This window comes from Arvicanthis niloticus, chromosome 2 (genome assembly GCF_011762505.2).
Source record: "Arvicanthis niloticus isolate mArvNil1 chromosome 2, mArvNil1.pat.X, whole genome shotgun sequence".
Lineage (NCBI taxonomy): Eukaryota > Metazoa > Chordata > Mammalia > Rodentia > Muridae > Arvicanthis > Arvicanthis niloticus.
Window position 1 is genome coordinate 107388708 of NC_047659.1, and position 20011 is coordinate 107408718.

Below are 20011 nucleotides of genomic sequence, written 5' to 3' on the forward strand. Positions count from 1 at the left end.
ATGTGTCAGGCATGTCACCTTTCTGAGGTTAACAATTGGAACAGACAATAGATTTTCCAGTTAACCCATTCAAAGAAGGGGCATTTACTCAGGAGATGACCTTCAGATAACTTATGCCTATATGCTTCCCTGCTAAGGATGCATACATTCTTAATGTTTGTGCACATCACTATGGGATAGATTAAAGCCTTTTCAGCTTACCCATACAAGCCAGCCGAAGTAGTAAAGTACTCCTCATATAAATTATTCCCTGATGTGGTGATAATAGACCATCTTTTACCTTTCATGTTACTCAAGGGTTTGTGAGAGCTCTACAATACCACTCTCCCTTTGCTTCTTTTTCTGTCATATATTTATGGAAGTCAGGGGGAAATGTGTAGCAAATTGGTTCTTACCTTCCACAATGTGGGATCAGGCTTGGCAGCAAGTGCCTTTAATGGCTAAGCCATCTCACCAGTCCCTATTGTTGCTCCTTTTAAAGTCTGATGTTTCTGCTCACAGTGCATGTTATGCGTTTTTAACCAAAAAGGTAAGATGGCAAAAGAGGCTGCGTTAGTTAGGACTTCTATTGCTGTAATAAAACACCATGACCAGAAGTAACTTAGAAGGGAAAGGATTTATTTGGCCTACACTTCATGATCATAATCTGTCATGGAGGTCAGAAATTCAAGGCAGGTCAGGCACTAGGAGGTAGGAACTGAAGCATGGAGATATGTTGTTTATTGGCTTGTTCTTCCTGACTTGCTCAGCCTGCTGTCTTACACCGTCCAGGACCAACTGTTTAGTGGTAGCACCTCTCATAATGGTCTGGGGCCTCCTATAACAATCATTACTCAATAAAATGCACTATAGACTTACCTGTAGGACAACCTATGGTATGAAGTCGTTTTCTTAATTGAAGTTCCCTTTTCTCAGGTGACTCTATCCTATGTCAAGTTGACAAAAAACTAGCCAGTTCAGAGGCAGAAAGAGTATGAAGACAGATGTATAGACTTTCATCTTATTCCTGTCAGCCTATTAGACATCTGTAGGCAAACTTAAGAGGAAGATTTCTTCAGGAAAACCATCCTTCAGAGCCTTGAAAATTAATCTAAGCAACTGTGATCAAAGCCCACACAGCAGAGAGTGAGTTTACTATGACAGAGCAAGCAGGCATTAACAATGCACATGTCAACTGTGCAGCCTCAAAAATGACTCATTTTTAATGTGAAGCTAGAGAGTTTATTCAGGTTTTGTTCTTGGTAAGAAATCCTCTTCTGCTTGGCCCACTGAAACACTCATCATATTTTATGAAATGAAATGTTTTCTGGCTCTAGAATTGAAAAGTAATCCAGTTAAGATCCTTAAATAAAATTGTTGCATCTTTTCGCTTTGATACAGTATATGTTTTAAGTGGCATTTCATCCAGCAGAGAAAAAAAAATGCTGAACTTCAACTTAGACAACTGTGTAATGAGCCCACAAGTATAATGTTAATAAAGAAAGATGCATAACCAAAGAGTGAAACTAAAAACAAATACAGTTTACCATGGCCTTCACTTTAGATGGTGGCCACTCTTGGAATGGTCATAGAAAAGGCTTCCAAGGTGCTGGTTAGGTTCTGTTTCTTCATCTAGGCTTACAGAGGATGTAATATTTGTGATAAGTCATGAAAATAGAAAAAATAAAAACTAAGAAACGTTTCTCCTACTTTCTCTGCAAAGTTACTACAGAGCAGCTGCTGGAACTCCTCTTTCTTCTGCCTTGGCCTCTTGTGCTAGAACTTCAGGTACAGGACACCACTTGTCTTGGATTTCTAAGTTCTCACTACACTTCTGACAGGAAATTTTCAGTTTCACATATCAGAAAGTCTCTGTTTCTGTACAAACACCAACTGAACATCCAACTGTGCAATTGCAACTTTATACAGAGTCAGCACAAACCCCACAGGATCAGATATAAGGCCATCAAGACCACCCCTCACGTAAGTCCAGGTTGACATCTGCACTTCTGAACCAACGGGCTATAGTTGAGAGGTTCCCACAATCCCTTCTTCAGAATCTCTAAGTTGTTAAAATGGTGCTCATGACTCAGGAAACATACGCTTCTCAATTCATTGTGAATGATATTACCAATGATCTATAGGAGCAGGTGGGTAAAGAGACACACAGAGCAAGGTACAGTGTGAGTATGGAATTTCCATTCCCTTCTGGGCACACCAACTCCCAGTATGTCCATGTGTTTCCTGACTCAGAAACTTTGAACTCCATCATTTAGGATTTTATGAAGTTTCCTTTATGGTAGAAAGATTGGTTCAATCATTAGGTACTCCCTGGAAGTCTCAAAGTGCTGAAAGTTGTGCCTAATCACATGGTTGTGTCCTCAGGCACCCCACCCCCAACCCAAACTATCCAGGGGCTTCCAGCCATCAGGCATCTCTTGAGCAGGCAAATAGAAATGCTTCCTTATTCCAAAGATTTCAAAGGACTTAGAAACTCTTGTGTTAAGAACCTGGGAATAAAACCAAATCCTGTAACAAAAGATTCTCTTTTCAGTCTCCTCCTGCCCCCAACCCTTTCAGTAGGAAATGACAAAAGCGTTAGAAGCCAATTCTTGAACTTCAGGCAGTGACCAAATATGTATCTCTTACAGTGTCAGTTATTTATCAGTTCTTTTGTGGTCCATGTACTTCTGTGTCTATATGACATAAATAGATAAATTTTACCTAATTATCATAATGTAGATTAATTTACATAATAAACTATCTGCCATATTCATTTTTTTTATTTAAATTGTATTTTATCCCATTCTATGTATTGTGTGCACGTGTGTGTAGTGTGTGTAGTGTGTGGGTGGGTGTGCACACATGCATTTGTTAATGTACACAAGACAAGACACACATATAGGGAACTGAAGACAATCAGTCTGTGGGAGTTATTTTTTTCCTTCCATCCTGGGTTCTGACAACTCAAGTCAGGCCATCAGGCTTAGGTGACAAGCACTTTTTCCCACTAAGCTATCTCACCTGCCCTCCTCATAAAAAAATTTGGGCCATGCAATTTTTAAGAGTGACTAAAGGGTGTTATGTTTCTATTCAGCTAAATATCTGAAGTGACATGCTTTTGAATATTTAACCTGGCTTTGATCTATCATATCACAGCTTCCATTCAATATTTAAAGGCTAATGCCAAAAGAAAAAAAAAATCTCAGGAATAGGTGGAGGAAAAAAAGCTGCATGTGTTTCTTATAAAAGGGTTACTGCCTCCTGGCTCCCACCTTCTTTTCACAAAGCTGCTATGATCCTTGAGCAAAAGACCAGTTAAATAATCAGGAGACTCAGGAGATTCCTTCCTTTCCTTTCAAAGAAAAGCAGTCAGAACACAGAGGGACCCATGTTTCAGGATACAAAATGAAAAGAGCTCAGGCCATATCAGGGGGGTTGCTAAGAGGCTAGGAGAACAATAGGTCTATCTGAGGGTTGGCTAAAGCCTCCTGCCACCCATTGTTCATTCATCCATGCAGATGCACTACTATAATGGGAAAAATAAAAAGGAGTCAGCTGTGAACTACTTGGGGGGATGAATCAGCCATGAAAATAATTAGCTCACACACAAGATGCCATTTCTGAATGCTCCCAAATCTCCTTATTAGCTCCCAAATTCCACCTCTCCCCAAACCTCCACCACCCAGATCAGTGTTTATTTTTCTTATTGCAAAGTGTCCTGGTTGGGGCTCTGAGCCTAAGCCCCAGGCGACAGGCAATCTGCATGGAAATCCAGTTTGCTTGTGGGAAGAAAGCTATTAAACCAGCCTTTCCAGCATGTTCCCACTGCTGTTGTTCATTTGTTTCTGTTTAACTTCTCCCAATCCATGTTCCTTCTCTTTTGTTAAAAGAACTCTTACCTCCCTGCTTGAATGCTCAGTCTCCTACTCGTGCTGCCCAAATAGAGACAGCACTGAAAATCATGTTTCTCTTTAAATGCAATGCCAGGGCTATCAGACTGTGTACAATGGCTATTTATCTCACTTACTGAGAATTTTTTTGTGTGTCTCACTGTGTCGATTTAAATGCATTTGCTATAGAATGCAGTTTTAGATCTCCCATGGTCTTAGAATGTGATATGTGATGCGTGGGCTTCATTATCAAATGACAATCCAGAATTTTCACTTCCAAAGCACACCTGGGACCATGGAGCTGTAATCAACAATTCTTCTTCAAGGGTAGAGATGAATTTGTTTCAGCTGCTGGGAGAATCTGGGTTAAATCTGAGCAACATTCTGATGGTATAATAAGGTATGCCAGACAACCACAGGGGGAAAATGGGAAAACTGGTGGTTTAGATCCTAGGGTAATGGCAGTCATGTTGCCACAGGTCATCATGCCACAATTTAAACAAAGAAGCCATATGAACACTCAACCCCAGCTGGGAACAACTTGGCCAAGACAAGTGACCCACCCCTAACTGACCCTTGCTCACTTATTATGGTATCTCTGCTTATCATTAGATTTGGCAAATGGCCTGTTCCCCTCACTCAACTGATGCCGGGACACTTGTAGAAATTCCATCTAAAGACAGAAACACGGGACAAATCCTAGTCTTGAAATCTCCACACCTACTCCATCCCCACACCACTCCTGAAAGACTGTTAGAGTTTGCTCATAAAATAAGATTCCTAAATTCTCAGCTTTGTTCCTCTTGAGGAACCAAACCATACTCACCTACAAGTGTGCATTTTGCCCTATAACAAATTCCCAGCCAGTTCCTTGCTTTGTTTCATCTCTGAATTCTCTCTAGTGATGATGAGAACCGGGAAACTGTGAGCCAAGACCTCAGTCTGCTCTATGAAACCTTCCCAACCTCCACCCACTAGTAACAGTCACAAAAGTTAAACAGACATATTCCTTCTAGAAGACTGACCTAGAGAGAAGAATTAACATTCAGAGTTTAAACCTAGTAATCAATTTCCAGCTGCTTAGAGATTTACAGGTCATATGATATAGACAAGGGAGAAAACACAAGAGAGGAAATCATATAAGAATAGTGGGGTGTCCTTGAGATGACAAAACCTTCTTCAGGGAGCTGGGATCCTAGAAGACTTGACAGACATTGAAACAACCCAATCCAGTGGCTTTTGAATTCTTGTCCCTTGAATTTGAAGGATAAAATTTATGGACTATAGAGAGTGAGTTTTAGCAGAAAGTTTATTACATGTTAATATGCAATAAATATGTTGGAGCTTGGCGGAGGGAGGAGAAAGGGAAGGGGATAGAAGAGCTTCAGGATAGAAGGGAGTCTCAGGAAACAGGATTCCATCAAATTGTTAGTTCGGGGCTTTTAAAGGATTTACAGCAGCAACTGGGCTGAGGTATGGTCAATCCAGTTGGCTCCAAAGTGTCCCAGGTGTCTCCTCACTGTGTCAGCCACTGGGCACAGGGGCCTTGTTTAGGAGATAATGAAGAAACAGACAACAGAGCTCATTCCTAGCATTGCTGCCACCAGAAAGGATTCTCTTAGAACCACTGCTTCGGGGGTCCCCACCTAACCTGGCCAGTTTTTAAACCCCTGTCCTTATCAGAAACAGGAGAGAATCCCACTGGATCTGAAGGAAAAGAAAAGGGAAAGGAGATATATCATGGCATGTTTCTGTTCAGTGCTGGGATCCAACCCAAGGCTCTCCCCCCCCCCCCCCAAGGCTTTTGTACTGTTGAAATACTTCCTCAGCTCTTCATGGCAAATTTCTGGTACACTACCATTGATGTGTTAGAAGCCTGTGATAAGAAGTCAGCTCCCGCAGCAGCAGACACCTAAGAAAACATACTGTTCTTGTACAGTTGGCGTCCCAACATCCATGTAGGGCAGCTCACAGCCTGTAAGTACAGTACCAGGGGCATCAACCTTCTGGACTCCATGGCTTCCTGAATCCAAGTGCATCAGTTGTACCTTTGACATGTTCCTCTCAAATGACTGACATGTTTAGAATAATTGTCTGAATGAAGCCTAACTGCTTACCGCTTAAAGTTCCTCATGTATAACAAAAACAAAAACAAACAAACAAAAAAAACTGTGTTATGTTTGTAAGCCCAGCAAGTTCAAGCCCAGTCTGGCTACATAGCAAGATGGGGGAGGGGGCTAGAATAAGGCTTTTCTAAATAAGAACTCATGTGTTAATTTACTTGAACTTTCAAGACTATGAGCTTCAAGCTTAGGTAAACAGAGCATGGTGCACAGAAAAGATATGGTAATTAAATAAAATTCCAGGCTAATCACCTTCTGTGTTAATGGCATATTGGTAAAAAATGGTAGCTGTGTTTTCTCTCTAGAGAGCTGAGTTTTCTGAGAGCTCCTTATATGTGAATTCTTAAAGGTACCAGATGATTCTAATATGTGGTGAGGAGTAGATATTTTTCTTTTAAAAAAAGAACCTCTAAGTTACAAATTTTTAAAAATATTATACCTGGCAACAAAGTATATGGAAGTTTGCTCCATGCTATCTAGTTTTCATAATGCCAGGAAGTGCCATGCAGCCTGTTGGGGGAGAAACGGCACCAGTGGTCTTCCCCAACTGTGAACCCGACAAACTACCAGGAGGATGTGCCCACTGAAGCCATGGCTGTGCGACTGTAACGGGAGAAACTCTGGCTTTGAGGCCTGTTTCACAGGGTGTATGGTGCTGTGCCTGCTGTCATAATCCCAATCAAGCACTGGGTGAGAGGTCATCCGAGGGGAGACCTTACTACTGTTATTTACCTAGATCAGCATGCTTCCAAACTGCCTTATAAACAGATTATTTTTTTAACTCATTTATTTTATATGTCTTTCATCCACATGCAAAAAAAAAAAAAAAAAAAAAAAAAAAAAAGAACTTAAAAAGGACATTAATGAAAACAAGTGCCTATAAGCCCTCTCGTGAATATACTGTGACATCAGCAGAGATTATTTTTCCAAGAATGGGCAATTTGTAAAACTTAAAGTTTTAGATACTTTACTAAAAGTGTGCTGAGGCAGCAGTGACAACTCAAGATGCTTTACTTTCTCAAATGTGGGGAGATGGTGCTCACCACTTACTGCAGTGTTTTACCTGCATGCCACACGTGCTTGTCTGTACGCCACATGTGCACAGTGCCCTCTGAGGCCATAAGAGGGCAGCAGATTCCCCCAGGGTTATAGGTACAGGTGCGAGGCACTATGAGGGTGCTGTGAATTGAACATATGTCCTTTGGGGGAACAGACAGTGCTCTTAAACCACTGAGCCATCTCTCCAGTACTTAAACACCTATGATTATACCCACAGACAAACGCTGCTCAGCCTTAATCCCCAATCTCCATTGTCAGTATACCAGCCGCCCAGTTAAGTAGTGTCAGGATACCAACAGTCTAGTTCCAAAGTGTTACCAAACGTGAATCGGCAGCTGTGGCACCTAGGCCTCTGCCACTCTGCCAAATTGGCACGAGTCAGCAGGAGTGACTAGGACCAGCCTGGGATGCTTAGAGAAGTTCTCCACCGGGCTTCTCTCAACAAAATGAAGATCAGTGAAGATGAGAGACCAACGAAGTGTTGCAAGGCTAGCTCTGCTTGTACCCTGTCACTGTCCAGTTGAAGTCCTATTTATACTCTCTCCAAACATCACATGTCCTCCCATGGGACTTGCCTAAACAAACAACAAACAAACAAACAAACAAACAAACGAACAAACAAAAAACCAAGTAGGTCTTCCCCAGCCACATACCATGTGAGGTTGTATTACATGATACAAACAGAAACTTCCACTTCACAATGGCTTTTTATATTTTTATTTAACAATCAGGCAACTCTTTACTATACAGTGCATCTCCCTCCCACTCATGGAGGAAAGACACCACTAAGGGGCTGGGGTTGGGTTGTAAAAGCCTCACCCTACTCTCCGTTTTCTCTCTCTGCTTTGCATGTGTGGTCGAAGATGTGAACTTTCACCTCCTGCTCCAGCGACTAGGCCTGCTGCCTGCAGCCAGGTTTCCCCGTCTTGATGGGCTCTTATCCCTCTGGAACCATAGCACAAGTTTCCTTGGCCATGATGTTCCATCACAGTAACAGAAACATAAGCAGTACAGAGTCTAACATAATTGAAAACATAAATAAGAATACATTTAATTGGCTGCATATACACTCACAAATCAGAGATAAAAAATCCCCTTGGCACATTCTCACTTTGTCCTCCAAGCCCCTGGCCTAGAGTTCATCTGTTGTCCTGCCTAAGTTTCTGGGTGCTTAGATTACAGTTGTGCACTGCAAGTTGGACTCACAAAGGAAGGACCTACTTTGGCTAACAGTTTCAGAGGGCAGCTGACGGCATGCGGAGCCCATGGCTATGAGCCTGAAGAAAAACCAGAGACATATCCAGGAACATGTAAAGAAATGCAATTTATTTCATGGCAAACAGGAAGCAGAGAGAGAAATTGGGGGCAGGGGAGGCAGGGAACAAGATATATCTTTTCTACAGCAAGCCTCCAGTGACTCAATTCCTCCAATAAGGCCACATGTCCTGTTTCCTACCACATCTTAATAATGTCATTCTGTTTTGTTTCTGTCTAGGAATTAATGCACTGTTGAGAATGGAACCCACGTGATTCAGTCACTTCCCCAGAGTCACACTTCTGAGCTTGCTACTCTAGAATTTAGTTCTCCACACATGAGGTATTTGGGGGAAAACCTTACATCCAAAGCATGATAGCCAATACTGTGCTTTACTTTCTTTTTCTGTGTTGTCAGGTTTACAGTTCCCAAATTTTCTGTAATTACAGCAGCATAATTACATTTTTTATAAAAAATACCTATCCATTTCTGGTCATTTCCTTGAGGCAAAAGACTGAAGAAACATTATGTTTCTTTTATACCTCCTATAATATCAATGACCACAGTGCTTGGCAAGCAGAGAACTCAATCAGTGTTTTACAAAATGAAATCACAATATTTTAAGAAAAAAAACTATAGGAAAAAATAGAATGGTCATCATGACTATTTCCTCTGCACATATTCTTAATATATTACCAAACTTCTAATTCATAGTCTATGGCAGATAATAATATTCCCTGGTTCTCAACATACCAGTATACTTATCATCTCTTCAGTCAGAGGCATGATATACAAACAGGAGTAGTTTTCAAAGATTGCATAGTGTTTTATGAAAATTATTATTAATAAAGGGACAAATTAACTTATTTGCAATCCAATACACAGGGTGATAATGGGCATCCAAGTTTGAATTTTTTTGGATAAGTAGCAAAAGTTGATAAAGATTATGGGATACAATTATTGCCAAATGTAAACTAACTACATTTTAAAAGTGAAGACAATAAATACTCAATTGTCTTTTCTCTTTAGAGAAGAAACTCCTTAGCTGGAAAGCCTGTAGTGCCTACTTAATTGCTTTGACCATTTTGCAGATAATACCAGAAAGGAAGACCTTAATGTGGCGCTTTGACAAGCCCTTCTTTGAGATTGTGCATAAATACAAAACTCTTCAACTACAGCAGGCAGGATTTATGTGATGTTAAGGAATGCTATTTTACTTACAAGTCATGATTACAAGTCATATAAAGAATGATTTAATAGTATAATATAAAAATGATGATTGGTATAGAAATATATTATACTTCTCTCATGGGAATGTCTATATACTTTAATTATATAAACTAGTGAGTTCAAGGATTCCTATATCAGAAGAAACCAATAACACTTGATTTAAGTACCTTGTATAAAGTATTTATTTCAGTACAGTATAATTCGGAGTCCTGCATGGCCTTGGTGCGGACAGAGTGACATGGCTCCTACCCATGGGACAGGGCCCCTGGTTTGAGCCTCTGCAAGTGTCATGATGGCTGCTATGGGTGTAAGGCTTGTTTGTGTAATAATGTACATATTTTCTGGAACCAGTCCTAGCAGTGGAGAACTCTTTCCATCCAAGGAATGCCCTCCCCGTTCATGTTAATGACTCCATGATAATTAGAAACAGCACAAGTCCAGGAATTGAGCGTGAGGCTATGTCTCTTCAAAATGGTGAAAGTTGGGATCTTCAATACAGCCCTTAAGGCTTTTTGTGGAAAAGAACTCTAAAACCATGAGTTAAAAAATATATAATTTCTCAACTATGTAAAAATATAAGGAATCTAAAGTAACAAAGGCAGCTAAGCCTCGAGCCAGTTTATCAGAAGATACAAAGGGAGATACAAAGGCAGGCAGATTACTGAGTTCAAGGTCAGCCTGGGACACAGTGAGTCCAGGCCCAGGTGTGGTAGAAATGGTAATTTTAGGACAGGGTCCCACACCACTAGTGCTTAACAGAGACAGGCAGATCTCTGGATTCTTTAGCAATGTTAAGTGAAAATGTATGCTTGCTGTCTCCTAAGAATTAAGGGGCTGGGGTCACTGGAAGCTAATTCATAGGATAATCAAAAGGAAACTCTGTAAATGACTGGATTGATATGTAAAGAAAAAGAAAACTGGGCCTTTGGGCTACATGAGATGGAGCAGACTCATAGCAGTTCTTTAGACATTTCTCTAGTGAGAGCTGAGCTGTCTGGAGATCTCTGGAGAGCGAAGACAGTTCTTCAAGAGTCTTTTTTAACAGGATCTCTGACTTGGTGGGAAGATCCAATATTTTTTTTACAGAAGCTTTTCTGACTTTGGTCAGAAAACCCATGAGTTATCCAGATAGCTTTTAGAATTTTTAATAGCAGAGAAAGCTGTCTCAACCAGAGGGTTTTTAGAACCGTAAGAAAAAGCTGTCTAGATGTCTAGAGAAGAACTGAACACATGCTCGCGCACACACACACACACACACACACACACACACACACACACACACAAAGACAGAGAGAGAAAGAGAGAGAGAGAGAGAGAGAGAGAGAGAGAGAGAGAGAGGGAGGGAGGGAGGAACCTAGCCCACCAGTTTGGAGCCATGATTTGACTTTAAGTTGTTTCTTTTTGCAACTCCCAAATAGTCCTTCTCTCAGGAACCTCTCTCCAAGCCAAGGCCGGTCCTTGGCAGTGAATGTAGTGTTGATTTATTTATAGTGTTGATCTATCTATCTATCTATCTATCTATCTATCTATCTATCTATCTATCTATCTATCTGGTTTTTTTTTTGAGACAGGATTTCTCTGTGTAGCCCTGGCTGTCCTGGAAATATTCTGTAGACCAGGCTGGCCTCAAACTCAGAAATCTGCCTGCCTCTGCCTCCCAAGTGCTGGGATTAATGTCGTGCCCCACCACTGCCCAGTGTAGTGATGATTTAAATAGCTAACATACAGAGATTTCTTAACATAGTATGAATGAGCTAACCATTAGACCAAACAAGTATTTTAATTTTAATATATTGCCTCTAATTCTTCACCTTTTTTCTGCCCCAACTCTTCTCTTTTGATTAGTAAGAATGTTAATACTGTTGGACTCACTTGGATAGGTAATTTGACTGCTCTATGTCCTGTGAGGCCCGTAGAAGTCCCATGCCAGTCACTGACTCCATTCTCTTCTGCAATGCCTTTTCTCTCTTCTTTTATAGCTATCAGGGGTTCCTGCTGTCTGCTGACGTACCCGCTACGGCGATACTCAGATCTCAATCTTTATTAGTTTATACATATGAGTATTTTGCCAGCATGGATGTCTGTACACTACATGCCTGCCTGGTACCTGTGGAGACCAGAAAAGATGTCAGATCTCCTTAAAGTGGAGTAAGATGACTGTGAGCTGCCATGTGGGTGCTGGGAATTGAACCCAGGTCCTGTGGAAGAGCAGCCAGTTATCATAACTGCTGAGCTACCTCTCCTGCTCCTCTCTTCTAATCACGACAATGTACCTATGATTCATTTATTCTTTTGTCACTTATTTTGCCAGAATGACCTTCTCTGAAATTATTTTCATCAAGAATTCTCATGTCATGATTTACCATCGGAATTTGAATAGTTTTCTTCAAGTATTAGGGAAGTGTTGTCTTCTACTTCCCTTCCAAACCTTTTTATTCTGAGAAGGGTCTTACTGTGTTGCCGAGGCAGGGCTCAAGCTCTGCTTGAGCAATGGTCCTGCCAGGACATCCTGAGTAGTTGACACTGCAACCTTAGCTACATTTCCAGTATTTCTTAGTAAGGATTATATACAACTTTAGGGAACACAGATCATTTTATTAAAATATACCAACAAATTCATACAATATTTAAAAAAGAGCAATAATGTAATATCAAGGAAGGTATCAATTGACAAAAAGCTAAATGTACAGAACTAAAAATGGCTATCATGCCAGGTAGTGGTGGCACACACCTTTAATCTCAGCACTTGGGAGGCAGGGGCAGGTGGATTTCTGAGTTCAAGGCCAGCCTGGTCTACAGAGTGAGTTCCAGGACAGCCAGGACTACACAGAGAAACCCTGTCTCGGAAAACAAACAAACAAACAAACAAAAAAAAAACAAAAAACAAAAAACAAAAAAAAATTGAAAAGACTCCTATGCTGCCAGTGGAAAGGTACAGGTCATCCCTTGTTGGAACAACTTGGAGAAGCTGCATCAGGGCAATTTCCATATTCCTAGGTGACATACTATCTTTAGTGTTTGTAAACCTCCAAACTTAAATGTGTGTGACAACGTCAAAAGTTGGGTGATAGTGATGATATAAAGCCATCAAAAGTTTTTATTAGTCTGTAAATTTCTATTTAACAGCCATAATCTTCCTTAAGTATACAAGTATATAAGTATACTTTTACAAATCATCTGTTCACCTATGGAGAACAGGCCTTTGGGAGACAGCAATATATTCTCTTAGATACCTGAACCAGTTTGTTTCATAACATATATATGCCATTCTCTTATGCTAGTTTTTATCTTCAATGACATATGAAAGATCTAAAATCAAATTGGCTGTCTCTACAGCCACCTGTAGGCCACTCAGCTTGGCAGTGAAACAGTCCACATTCAGGCTGCTAGCTGAGCCCACAGCTGCCTGTGGAAGGCAGGTTTGTGGTGAAAAAGGATGAGAAGTGCTTCTTAAGACAGACCAGCTGAGCTCTTCATGGCTGTTGTACAACCCACAGCCACACCGTGACAGTGCATCTGGCCAGTTACCAACAGAGGCAGAATCTGCTTGACATGACCAAAAGTGTCCATACTTCATGTCAATGAGGGTTTCACCACCATCATGTTCTAAAGAGCCAGCAACGGACTCCAGAGCACTGCAAAATGCTTCAGCAGCAATGTGGAGCTCTGCCTGAGAACACCCGGCATCTCTGACAATAGCTTCTGCTTCATTATGAACCTAAAGAAGATGAGCAGTGAAAACATTCATATTAAGTAACATAAAATGTGTAGAGGAATTTTAATCCAGCAACATCGCTGGTCTGACAAGGGATCACATCCAAAGATCTTCATCTGTAAGATCCAGCTAGAATGCAGACAAACCATGAATTATAGTATGATCTGGATGGAATACAGACATGCCCTTAGCATACACCTTTCATCCCTAACAATGAAGGTAAGATTAGTTTGTAGAAAGAAGCAGCCATGTTTAAAAGGGACAACTAACTGAAAGGCAGACAAGGCGATGAATCAGAGAAAGATATGACAGAATGAGTTAGAAAATACACTCAACCCTCATAACAACAGCATAGGAAAGAGATGCTATTAAGAGCAGAGAGAGACAGAAGGGGTGTGGTGTTTATATATGGCAGTTTTACACAGACAGGTTGAAAAACGAACAAGCTAGACACAGGTGAAGACAGAACATCCCAGAGTATGAGAAAGAAAAAGCCAGAAGATTAGAACATATTGCCAATGTTAGTACAAGGCCAAGCAGAGCAATTCAGACAGAAGCTGAGAGAAGCCAGATAAATCAGTTAGCTTAGAAGATTAAATTATACAGTCTAGAAGCTTGCAGGCCTAGGGATAGTTAGAACAGAGAAAGAAATGCTCTGGGCTTGGTCCAAGCCATGTATTCACACAACTTGGAAACGGCTCTTATCTCATCTCTTCATCTGAGGAAAGAAAAGCAACATTTACAAAAATGCTTCAGAAAAATAGGATACTGGATTAAAATCTTGTTCATAACGTTAGTGACCTTCATTACTCAGTTTGGCAACAATGTTGGTTGGCTTGTATGAGTCAACCTGCTAGGCTATAAATCTTAACATGGTTGGTCAGAGTAAAAGTGTGTATTTCCAATCATGTGACCAGAATGAAGGGATTAACCATTGCATCAGCTTATTCTAAATGGCTGACCAGTGGTCTCTCCTTAAACATATAAAAGACAATTATATGATTTAAAAACAAACATATAATGCATACCAGGCAAAACTGCTAAAGATGAAGTACTTATTATATCAGCTAAATGCTTGCGATCTGTTTACAGTTATATTGCCCTTTAGTTTTAAGCATTAGAACATCAAATGCTGGCAGATTTCAGAATTCCCACTAACAGAATGTCAGCTTTAACATGCCTTACATATAGACAATGCTCAAAGAACAAGCTCATTTGTTAGGTTAGAATCATAATAACCAACACAATCAATTCAGCTTCTTGTATTTATAAATGTTAATTTCTTGAAATCAACCACATTATCTGAGTTTTGAAAAGTATCAAAGGTTCCAAGGGTATTATGATTTGGCTATTTTCTTACAAAACAAAAATTGCTGAAAATTCAAATAATGTATGAAGAATGTTTAGCTTACTTTGTGTCTGATATATGCAGCCAAGTGTGTTTCTGTACAGCCACCTCCCAATAAAACCCACGGCTCCTTGATTGTTAACTGCAAGACATGCATTGCTGCTTGACACGTGAGCTAAGGAAGAAACAAATTAAAATCAGCTTCTCTCGCTAGTACATGAACCACAGCATGTATCATAGTAACTTAGATTGTGAACTCAGAGCCAGATTTTTCAATGCTCAATTCTCTGTGTGAGGTGAGAGAAGGGGCAGGCCAGGACACGAGTAGAGGTCAGGGGACAATTTCCACTATGTGGGTTGTATGAACTGAAACTAAGTCATCTAGCTTGGTGGTAGGTGGCCAGCTTTTTTCTTAACTTAAAAAAGTTACGTTTATCTTGGTTGTATGTAGGTCAATGTGCATATGTGCTGTGGTACAAGTGTGGAGGTCAGAGGACAACTTGTGGGAGTTCTTCTTCCATCATGTGACTCCTGGGAACTGTATTCAAGTCATCAGGCCTGGTATTCAGTACCTTTACCCACTCAGATGTAAAGGTACAGATTTTAATTTACAAAGAACAAAATCTATTTTATCAAAGTTGTAATGGGACTAATTCACATTTTCAATAATGACTAGAGAATTAAGAGATACAATAGTCTACTTTCATGGAATTAGATTAATATTTTCTTTCCATCTACTTTTCTCACAAACATATGGCCTAAAAATATCCATATTAACAAGGTTTGCTGGTATTTCCCTAAAAATCAAAGTCTTAATCAGTTGTTTAAATGTTATATAATTGTTTAAATTGTTTTAGAAATGATAGTGGGTACCAAGTCATAAGTAAAAAAAAAAAAAACATAGAAATGTCTGATTTACTAAGGATGAGTCTTTGAGCATATGTGACCTTTAAACTCACAATCAATATTTTATGTTGTCAGCTCCCTTACATAAAAGTTACAGAAAACAATAAACTCTACTAAGAAGTGGGTGATAGGAAATGATTAGGAAATCCAATTTCTGACTAAATTACTCATACATATTAGCAGCACTACCCAGTTCAGGCATGTTCAACCCATGGCACATGGGCGACATGCTTCTCAGGATAGCTATGAATGCAGCACATCATGTTTGTAGATGGCAGTGTGGTATCACAATGCCAAAAAACTGGATACTATATACAGTTCAATTAATTTCTTAGAAAAACTTCACATCAAGAACCTTCAGGTTTCTTATAAAATGCAGAAATGACAGATGGTACATCATATTCCAAGTTTACTGTAACAGCCCATTAGATTAGCTTACTTACTTGAGCCTTTGTCCTTTCTCTGTCCTCCTTTGGTACTGGGATTGGAACTTGTATGTACCAAGCATATGTTTTACCTTTGAGCTATATCTCTAGGCCCTCCTTCTGTCCCTTTTGGCCTTGCTATTTATACACTATAGAAATGATGGAAAAAATGTGAAAAACCCAAACAAACAACACAGACTTCATCCTGCAGACCTGTTGCATGACTGCTTCATCCCTGCTGTAGGCCTTGGAATACACCTACCTTCAGCTCTTCCCAGGCAGTGTCATTTCTGCTGCAGAGAAGCAAGCTGCAGACAGTCGCCTCATTAGGAAGAAGATGAAAAAAATGTTTGGAGCCAAATCTTGCAGAGCACACATCTTTCACACTTCCATAAGTAGTAGAAACTATTGGGTTTAGGGAACCAATAGGCGTTGCTCCTATTTTTGTAAAGTATAAAAAATATAAACTGTATAAGCAAAGATAGTACGCTTAAAACAAATATCAACAAACCAACAAACATTAATTCCTAGCCCTCATCAAAGCTTATTAAAAATATGAAATGTAGGATAAAAATGTATCTTCTTAGATCTCTGAAATTTACATTCTGCTATTTAAATAAATTAATCCTCCTCGTCCCTTTTTTCTTCTTTGGCATGACATTTTGCTAGGTAGTCCTGGCTGGCCTGGAATTCACCATGTAGACAAAGATGAATGTGCGATAATCCTCGTTTCAGCCTTTTGAATGCTGGAATTATAAATGTACATGTGGCCATTTTGGCTTGTTTGGGCTACTTTTGTTTATGGATTTTGTCACAGTTACTTTTCCATTGCTGCAACAAAATACTCCATCAAAAGCAACTTAAGGGGGAAAGGGTTATTCTGGAACACGGTTCATTACAGTAGAGAAGTTACACAACATGAGCTCAAAGCGGCTCTTCCTATAGTCAGGAACCAGGAAGATGTATGCACGCATGCTCGGGCTTAGCTTGCCTTCTCAGCTTTATACTGTTTAGGAATTCCTGCCTAGAGAATAATGCTATCTGAAGTGGGGTAAAGACTTTCCAGGTCAATAGAAGTAATCAGGCAGATTGGTATTATGTATTCATTTAATTATATATATATATATATATATATATATATATATATATATATATGTGTGTGTGTGTGTGTGTGTGTGTGTGTGTGTGTGTGTGTGTGTGTGTATGTGTTTGTGCGTGTTGCTAGGAATTAACCCCAGCCATGCCAACGTTAGGCAGATGCTCTGACACTAAGCTCCATTCCTAGTCTTACAGACCTATCTGAATGTCTATTAAAAGCTATTTTGTTATTTTCAGGAAAAGGCACATAAAAAAAAAATGAATATATTTTTAGGAAGTCCAGGATCCCTCAAAGTCTACTTAGAGTTAAAACAAACACCCCCCCCCACACACACACACATATTAAGGAGCTCAGTAATTATGAAAAAGGGTAGGGAAAGTCCTTTTAAAAGAAGTCATTTAGCTCTTTAGGCCACTGTCCCCTGCCCACTTTGTCTAGGAGCTCTTTCTTTAATGTAAATAGGTATGCAAGTGCCAAAATAAAGAATATAACATACTTATTTCACCATACTGTTTTTGACTTGTTGATTCTTACATAGATCACAAGTTAAAATATGAATAAAGGTGATTTGAATATTTTGCAAATTCTCACAGGTAGTTATGTTATATAAGAAATCTACACTAACATCTATAACAACACTTAATATTTGAATATCAAAACTATAACTTGTAGCAATTCACTTTTTATTTTTGAGAGTTAGTCCAGGCTGTCCTTGAACTTGCTATGTAGGTGAAGGTTGAGGGTCTTGATAATCCTGTCTCTTCCCCACAAGTGCTAGAATTAGATATGTGCTATCATGTCCAGCTACCAGAAACCTTTAAGAGTTGGAATTTTTGTTTTGTGTTTTAGCTATCTGAGTTAAGTAACAATTCTGGACTAGTGCAGAAAACCAGTGCCTGTTTACAAGTACTGGTGCTATGGGAAAACATTCCACACTTTAATTTACACATCCAGAATATCCAGTGTACTGGGTGAAGTAAGCTGGAAACTAAAATGCAAATTAGTAGACAATTTAGATCATAAAAATAAATTCCAAATACTTATTTGCATGTTCTTAGTAACTTTCATTTGGATGGTTATTAGGCTGACAGTATCCAGTGTTTGGCATACATGGTTTTTAGTGAACTTTAATTAGTTCAGTGGGTTGTAATTCACAAGGTAGATAGCTTGTAGTTAGGACTTTATCACTAGCCCCAAAACAGGTGGACCTTGCTCAACAAAAGGCAACCATTGCAATCAATATGAATTTAACTGATAATTTCTGATAGTTTGTCAGTGCAGTTACAGGAACATTGATTTGAGAAGTGACTCACATCAGGAACTCAACTTACTTTTGTCCTACCCATGTATGTGTGCTTTGCATGCTGAGTTTGTGATTGTTACTCTACGTATCAACTCAACCAATAATTTTAAAGCTCTGAGGACCAGGCCTATGAGTAGCCCTGACAGTAAAGGATGCCCTTTGATCTCAAGAACCCAGCTATAGATATTCTTGGTAAATGTCCAGTATATATAGATACATTCCCTTTACCCTCTAATTAGGAACAACTGTTTAGGCATAAGTACAGAAATTTCTTGAAGTTATAATAAAAGTGAAAATGAAGTATCCCAGCCAGAAAAATCATCTCTTGAATATAACAGGATTTAAAAGCTTTGTGAATGTTAAAAAAAATGTGTGTACAACATTAAAGAACTTATAATTATACTTTTCAACTGCCTGTAAAATATTTGAAGGTTAGCTCGGAACAAACTACTCCTAGGTTGGAAATGGCCACCACCATTCTAGTTTTTAGTAACCTGGTAATGGACTCTTTTCCAGAAATAATTTTGCCTCCAGAAACAAGACAAATGCTCTAAGGTTTGTGGCTTCTAAAAATATTCAAGGTATTAACCGTGACACAAACCAAACCTCTCTGCTCAGAATGGGTGATACATTAACTTTAATGGGAAAAAGCCAGGAGAACCTTTTACCTGTCACTTTGCTCAGAGGTTCCATCAGAGTCACTCCAACTCTGTCGATGGCAATAATGTGGTGCTCACTGAGGAACTGTTTCAAAGATGGGTGTATTACTTTTTGGCACAGGACAAGATCTACATGGTCAGTGACTAGCTGCCTTCCTAGATTAAGCAACTGTTCTAAAACTGCATTCTCAAGAGACACTTTATAATGGACCACCACAGTTCCTTCTCCAACATTAGAAAAATCTCCAGATAAAGATGCGCAGAAGAGCGCCACCCTAAGGGCACTTGACTTTTGGGTAGGTAATAATCTCCTTAATTGAAATTCTGATGCTTCAATAAGTAGTCCAGGTAATACAGTAGAATCTATAACTCCTTGGCCCTTTAAGGGAACAATTATACTCTTCCCTAAAACCATTCGTTCTTCTGTACTTTCTGGAACTGTAAGCAAAAAAGCTTTCAGAATCAAAGCACCTATGTGATCTATTTCCTTTCTGGTGAGCATACAGGCTGGTTTGCTTGTTAAGATACTGTGTACCAAGCTGAGGAGGGTATGCGTACTTCTGAAGTCAACTGGAATTCGACAACTACAGGCTTCAGACTTGAGATAACTGGTACAGAGGCTCAAGAGGTATTTATTTAATTTAATAGCAGTTGTGGGTATCAAACCTATTCTCTGAATATTTTCAATCAAGTTGCAGCACAGAATAGCTGTGAATAAGCCACAGTCACTGAAGCAGGACACATGATTCTGCACAGATGATGTTACGACCTTTAATACGGGATGGGTGACTGAAAGGTTTCGAAGCAGGGCTGAGGACTGTGAGGTTGTACACACACAACCTCCCAATCCATTGTGCAACTGCTTTAGCCTCCCTGAAGGGCCATAGCATGAGGCTATGATTCCTTTCAAGACAGAAAGTGTAGACCTGACTTTCTCACTTGTCAATGGTTCAGTTTTACACAACGATGGCTTCTTGGCTTCTAAACGAGACATCTTGCTTCAGGCGTAACTTGAGA

The 20011-nt window shown here is 39.6% G+C and overlaps 1 protein-coding gene across 1 annotated transcript; it reads right to left on the reverse strand.

Moving 5' to 3' along the window:
* Positions 1-12113: 12113 nt before the first annotated feature.
* Mkks (MKKS centrosomal shuttling protein) lies at positions 12114-19988 on the reverse strand. Its single transcript, XM_034496323.2, has 4 exons — positions 19004-19988; positions 16196-16371; positions 14667-14777; positions 12114-13257 (listed from the first exon to the last, which is right to left on the reverse strand). Exons 1-4 carry the CDS (start codon positions 19986-19988, stop codon positions 12817-12819), a joined length of 1713 nt encoding a protein of 570 aa, XP_034352214.1. The 3' UTR covers positions 12114-12816.
* Between the last annotated feature and the right edge of the window lie 23 nt (positions 19989-20011).